This window comes from Phyllostomus discolor, chromosome 10 (assembly GCF_004126475.2).
Source record: "Phyllostomus discolor isolate MPI-MPIP mPhyDis1 chromosome 10, mPhyDis1.pri.v3, whole genome shotgun sequence".
In the NCBI taxonomy this organism is placed as follows: Eukaryota; Metazoa; Chordata; class Mammalia; order Chiroptera; family Phyllostomidae; genus Phyllostomus; species Phyllostomus discolor.
In genome coordinates this window covers 45,136,141-45,143,191 of record NC_040912.2, presented here as the reverse complement: position 1 = coordinate 45,143,191, position 7,051 = coordinate 45,136,141, and the positions used below count along the sequence as shown (strand labels likewise).

General features: G+C 40.3%; 1 protein-coding gene across 2 annotated transcripts in view; it reads left to right on the top strand.

Annotated features, from left to right (window-relative positions):
* The first annotated feature begins 1,558 nt into the window (after nt 1-1,558).
* NAPEPLD (N-acyl phosphatidylethanolamine phospholipase D) overlaps nt 1,559-7,051 on the top strand; it is a 72,455-nt gene continuing 66,962 nt past the window's right edge. The window contains exon 1 of one of the 2 annotated variants that reach the window (XM_028525416.2): nt 1,559-1,919. In XM_028525416.2, the coding sequence (XP_028381217.1) occupies nt 1,720-1,919 (200 nt within the window). In that variant the 5' untranslated portion in view covers nt 1,559-1,719. Of the gene's footprint in view, nt 1,920-1,944; nt 2,206-7,051 lie in introns of those variants that run through there. The other variant, XM_028525417.2, reaches the window with a different exon arrangement.

Below are 7,051 nucleotides of genomic sequence, written 5' to 3'. Positions count from 1 at the left end.
TTCAGAATATCTGAATATGATGTGTAAAGAAAATAATAGTTACTTAGTGAACACTTTAAATTACTACTTAAGCATAATAAGCAAATGCAATACATGACCATTGTCAGTATCCTAGTAAAAACAAAACAAATCAAAACAAAACAAAAACCAACCAAACAAAAAAAATCTCCTAGCTACTCCCAGTTATAAAAGATATTCTTGGGACAATCATAGAAACTTGAATGTGTACTGAACATTAAATATCAGGAAACTGTTTTCGTAGGTGTGATAATAGTATTGTGATTCTGAAGCACATGTCCTTATTCTTAGGAGAGGCAGTCTGAAGTATTTAGAGATGATGTATTTTGACATCTGCAACATATTCAAATGGTATACCAAAAGGCATATTTATTTTCTGTATTTTTGAAAATTTTCGTAATAAAGAATTGGCGTGGTGGGGGGTGACAAAGCTCATCTTTTTAAGTTTCTTAGCCAAGTAACATCATACCTTTGGGTTATAGCGCTTTTTCCGCCCCTCCTGTTGGCACCTCAGGTACTGTTCTGCAAGTGCAGCCTCTGCCCCACCCAGGCGCTCCAGCTCTTAATCACGCTTAGGTAAATGAGATTCAGCAACAACAACACTAGCCTGAGGGGAAAGATTCACGCCAAGCATAATTATTTTTACATTTCTACAGTATTAGACAGTTACGCTCACTTTCAAATTGCAAATTAGTTTGGTTTGCCTTTTCCAATAGTAGTGGCTGCATTTGGTGACTTGTATTTCTTTTTGCCAATAGACAGACCCAAGCCCCAGATAAAGGGCATTTCTTTCTAGCCGGTAGTCATGCCCCAGATGACTTTATAGAGGAATTTTTTTTGCCCATCCAGCCATTGTTGAATTCTATTTCAGTATGTCTATACTTAAATTATTTCTAGAAATATCTAATCTCATCCTGCAGTTAAAAAAGAAATCCTAGAGGCTATAGGGGGGATAAATGATGATGATGGGGGGCGAGGGGAAGCTTACAATAAAAAAAAGAAAATTCTAGGAGAAGGTGAGAATCACAATTTTATATTCATCACTATGCTGAAAAAATCTTCTGAAGCAAATTTAATGAGAACCATGGGTACCAGAAGGTTATGACATTATTGTAAAAGTTAATGAACACACTGACAAGTCAGTGCTGCCATTACTATTCAATACCTCCTGTAAACTTCAAATTAATTTAGCTTCTCAGCTACCAGGCTTACGGCACCATAGGTTGTAAGTACGTTGCTACCAGGTTTTGTCTACTATGACTGCGTAAGCTGTAAGAGGCCACCATGATCTCACTTAGTTTTAGCAATTACTGCTGGTGACCACGAAGGTGTTCACGTGAACTGAAAGTTAGCTTCTGATTTAGGACTCTGTAACTAATTTGGACTCCAGGACTTCAGCGTAAGGTTCGCGAGGGGCCTGCAGGGAAGGGACAGGGCTAAGGAAGCACACTTGCGCAGCCAGGCGCTTCCTTAACCAAGATGGCCGCCCTCGCGGACCGGAACGTCGGGGTCTGCAGGGGCGGCCATCTTGGTAAAGGCCGGAGTGCCGGCCCGGCCGGTGCTGACGCTAGCAGCACCAGATAGGAAGGTCACAATAAGTGAGTGAGTGGGCAGTGTCGAGTGAATTTAGCTGGGGCCTGGGGCCTACGCGGCCCTGGGGCACCAGGTGAGTGAGGGGCCCGGCAATGGCTGGCTCCTAGGATGGTGAGGCAGCGAGCGCTGAGGTGCTGCCTGCAGCTGCTGGCGCCCTCTGAGAAGCCGGCTCGACGGAGCCGGGGGCGGAGGAATCCAAGCACCTGCCGCTACGGCCACTCCCGCTGCAAGGGGGCGCTGTCGCTCGGAGCCGAGGAACAGCAAAGGAAGCGGAGCCAGCTCCCGCGCACATCAGTCTCCAGCGCTAGGTGAGCCTGTGGGTCCTGCTCCCAGCCTCCGGAGCAACGCGGGGACTTTGGGGTCTCGCGCGAGGTGGCTTCCTCTCTCCAGCTGCTCCCTTTCTCGGCCTTACTGCTTTCCTTTCGGTTGCCCGGTGGGATTCCGGCCTGGGATTGTTTGGACTCTGGGCTGAGGGGACTGCTGTGGGTGGGATTCCGCTCCCGCGTCCTGCCTCCTAGTGGAGATGCTGGACTTGTGTAGCATTTGAATTTCTGCACCTCAGGAGTTGTGAAGTCCGCGTCTGAAACTGCCTGGGTGAGGAGCCACATTATTATTATTATTATTATTTCCCTTGGGAGAGAAGCCATCTCTAGGATTTGTTTTAGATCCCATCTTCTCTGCAAATCATAGGTTGCATCTTCACTGGCCGGAGTCCTCGTGGGTGTATCATCTTTTGGTTGTATGTAAATGAATGGGTTTCTTAGAACAACTTATTTTTGCGTCATCTCTGGTATTTTTCTTCTAAAAATCAATTTTAACAGGTTTCTCCCCTTTTAACTTGAAAGTTAACCAAAGAATGGAAATGAAGAGCAAAAGAATGGAGCTAGATGGGGCGGGTGGTAGAAGCTGGTGCTTTCTTGAGTTTTCTGTACTGTGGTCGGTTGGTTGTTAAATTGAGTATTATGGCAGTCCACGGGCTCTAGAGCCTGATGCATCATGCCTCAGTTGAACCCGGAAAATATGTATTAAGAGAATGAGAAAAGTTATGCGTTAGGATATCGTTTAGTTTTTGTATTTGCCTTAGCTGCAGGTTGTTCTGTGTTATAATATGACTCTCCTGGTTTTACTCTGGCTTAACATGTAGTGTTTGGTAATTCTGATTAATTTATTGAGAAAGTTATTCTTGATAGCTGTTTGAAAAGTAAGAATACTTCCATTTTTGTTTAAAAGGGATGTCTAGCAGTTCCATTTCTGTTTTCACTTACATAGGTTTTGATTTCGCCTCAGACATCCGCATCTTTTAGAAAGAAATTATGTAATCTTTAAAAAGAAAAGGTTGCTTGTATCCCAGAGTAGTCTGATTTTGTTGCAAGAAAATACTAGGTCTGTTAGAAAAGTTAGGGCGAGTGTACTTGTTCGTAATAAGAATTTAAAAGAGAGACTTACCACAATTAAAACTGTTTTAAACAAATTAGAATATAGTTACAATTTTCAAGGATTTTATTTCATTACATTTACAGGCTTTCCTGCTGCAATAATTTTGGTTATGTCTCCAAGAGGTAAAAATATGTAGTGTATTTCTCATACCCTTATTTCACTGACCATTCCAAATTATATTGTATAGACTTTGTATTGCAAAATTAATTGTAAAATTAGTCTACTTATAAATGTGTGAAGGACATTTTAACAAAAGCATTTCATCAAAGTCTTTTAGTTATGCTTTAGTTGATATAGTTATCATTATGTCTAAAAAGGATATTGTTGTTACTTTGGGTATTTGTCAGTTTGGGCAACTGAGGGGATTTTTAAGAACATTTTGTTGATGTTTGGAAAAGTACTGTTTGCATTTAATTTTGATGTTTCATTCTGCGTTTTCTTTGTAGTAGTAGATAACTATGGATAATAGTGGGTTTTTGTTTTATTTCATTTCACTCTTTTTATGTAATTAGAATATGGCTGTAGCTGGAGGGCTGTTGATCTGTGCATTTTAGATTGAATTGCATAAAAGTAAAAAGTGTTTTCATTGAAGTATTGGAGAAATGAACTTGCACTTGCAAATGGTTAATGGTTAACGAGTACCTTTATCTTGAAGGCCTGTGAAGGCATATATGAAATTGGCATTAAAGGATCACCTATGGCCCTGGCCTGGTGGTTCACTTGGCTGGGGCATCATTCTGTGCACAAAAAGATTGTGGGTTCGATCCCTGGGGCATGTATGGGAGGCAACTGAGGGATGTTTCTCTCTCTGTCTCCTTTCCTTTCTCTAAAGTCAGTTAATATATATCCTTGGGTGAGGATTTTAAAAAAAAAAAGGTGATTTCCAGCATGAAGTTTAAGTAATACACCATTCTAACTGCTGTGACACTAAAGGATTCTACCTATCTATAATTTATTGTGCTTTACTTGACTTGTCTTTTTAATTTGATAACTATTATATACTTAAATATTGTTTTACAGACTTTTGTGACATCATATATGAACTCATGTATCCTTAGGCAGTTTTGTTATGTCAGAGATATATTCTTTTGCTAACTCAGCTGTTTAAATAATGTATTGCATTATCACTTTATAATTTACAAAGTTCTTTCAAGTATTTTTAAGTATGTTTATTTTTAGTTTGATTTTATAGACATATAACATGTGAGGTTATTAACCCCATTGCACAGATAAGGAAAACAGGAAACTGAGAGCTTGTGAGGTTTCAGTGATTTGTCCAAGGTCACTTAGTCCAGCAGCCCTGGCCTTTGTCAGAATATATATGTTGGGAACTGCCCTGCCTGGTTTCAGAAGTTATAACCACCCATGGCTAAGGCTGAGTGAGAGACCTAGGACCATAAGCCTCTAAGGAGATAAAGCTTATCTCCCTGGCAGGGGTGCCACCTCTGCCCTCTTTACTTCACCCTGCTTGGCCCTGAGTAGATGACTGGTTAGCCAATGACAGGTAAGATTCTCAAGGGAGGGATGATTGAAGGGGCCCTCAGGGAAGGACTTGGGGAGCTATAGAAAAAGGGCGTGATGGACCCTTACCCCTTGGCTTTGACATAGCCTGAGTCCTCTTTCTGTCTACAAGAAGTCTCCTTATCTCTTGGCTGCCTTACTTCCCCTGCCTGACTTAAGCCTGAAGCAATGCCAGAGGTGGGTGCAGTCCTGTGCTGGAAAGGGCAGGTTCCCTGGGGCAATCAGGCCTAAGAAAGAATGCTTAAAGTCCTGTGAAACCTGCTTTGCTAAGAATGTCCTGAGTTTTCTAATAAGGGTCCAAACATAAAATGAGTGTGTTTCCCCAAGTTTTATGGTACTTTAACTATCTGACCCTGACGCAGAATAAGCCCTCAGAGTTCTTTGAATGTTATCTATTGTTTGATCTTTACTGCCTGACAATGATGTGTGAGCTTTACCTGTATTCCTGTGCAAATTGAACCCCATAAAAGCCCACTGAGGAAAGGCTCCTGGCCCTTCTTTGAGAGTTTGGCTACCTTTTCTCCCCAAGCAGATCATGTCTTGGTAGACTTATTCTCATCTGCGGGGGATGGTGGGCAAAGCTCCCCCACAATATACACTGCTGCCCCTTTTTGGAAAGCGGTACCAGTGTGGTGGAGATAGAGTGGTTTGGATCAACAAGACTTAGTCTGCATCATAGTCATAGATTGTACACAGCGGTAAATTGTCAGTACCTTTGGTTATGGAGGCACAGGGCTGGCATATAAATAGATCAGCATAAATTCAAAAGCATTATTAAAAAACAATTCCGTGTGCACCGTCAAGGGGAAAATACATATTTCTCCCCGAAGGTAGCAGATTTTTGTTTGAACAGGAAATGCCTGTAGACTTCTGTGCTCTTTTGTAATCTCTTTCAGTGATAAGAGTCAAGCTATCGGAATAAACACTAAGCTTTGTCATTGTTGTTGGCCCTCCTTAAACTACAGACTTGTTTGTTTTACTTACTAGGACCAATGCAAGGACAACTGGACAACAGCAATAATTTGTTCTGAATTTGAATTTATAATTTGTTTTCTGAATTTTGAAGGTCCGTCAAATCACAAAGATGTTTGCCATTCTTTCAAGTTACTGTGATCATTTCTTTGCCATGTTGAAAGTTTATGAAAACAAATACTATATATATTCAGAATATTGTGAAACTTTATGGTTGATGGAACTAATGACAGCCTAAAGAATTTGTGGACTCAAAGCCCTTTCTTTAAACTTGAGGCCAGTTTATCTGTTTATCATCTAACTTAAGTATAATGTCCCACGGGAGGTGAAATGTGTCATTTATCTTTCCATGCTACCATATACTCCTTTGGTCTAAGTGTTTCTAAGCGTACTGAAGATGAGAGAATGGCTGAGAAGCAGTCAGTCCAGCCTCCATTACTAGCCAGGGCTGGATCCTTGGGATGGCGTAAGTCTGGCCTGACTTACTTCATCTGTAAAGGAGTCACACAGGGTCATGGAATGTTCAAGTTGGAAAGGACCTTTGAGAGTATGTGCCCAGTCCAAGCTCTAAACTTACAGATTTCCAGTTTCTACTCTTACAAGAGTTTTTAAGCCGTTGTGATACTATAAAACTGAAATATTAAAATTAGAGTTTTTTACCATGTCACAGAGATGAGATACTTCAAATTTTTGAATGAAGTTTGATTCCTTTCTCATTCTTTCCTTATATAGTTTCTTGGTTTTATATGTAGACGAAACGTCCAGTGTGTGTAAAAGCGTGTATGTTGTTCAGAGCCCATTTTTTAAAAAACTGGCTGCACATATTGAATATCGTTGCAGTGACAGATCTGACAAACTTTTGAGGTTCTCAGCAACATTCTCTTGGTTAACTAAAATTATGTAGAGCTTTACAATTTCTTTTTGCTAGCTGCTCACGTATTTTAAAACCCTATTTTATAACCTCCAATTTAGTACTATACACTGTCCATATTTTAATGCATTTTGTTGAAGACGTAACTATGCATTTATATGGTATACCCTGAGGCTGGAGAGTGGTAAGTTCTCCAGGTTTTCCTGGGACTAAGGGAGTTCCCAGGGCGCAGGACTTTCAGTGCTGAAACTGGGAAAGCCCTGGGCACACTAGGTACGTAGGTTCCCCCTACCTGAGGGTATTTCTTCATGGGACTTGATTAATAATTCTTCCTATTTGGAAGGATAAAATTACAGATGAACTTAGACATCTTCTCAAGGCAAGGAAAACATCTTTAAGACCCCATGTATTTTTTCTGTTTATCTGACTGAAATATAGAAGTAATTTTTTATTTGTTTTGGTTCCTTTCTGTGTAACTGAGAACAATTTACATTTAAATAGAATAGATACATCATTTGAAATCTTGTAAAGTTAAAAAAAGTGCAATTATATTTATAAGGAAACTAGTATTTATTGTTTACTAAGTGCTTTTTACTTTGAAAAGGAAAAGACCCTGTTGAAAGCAGAAAAGGCTGGTCT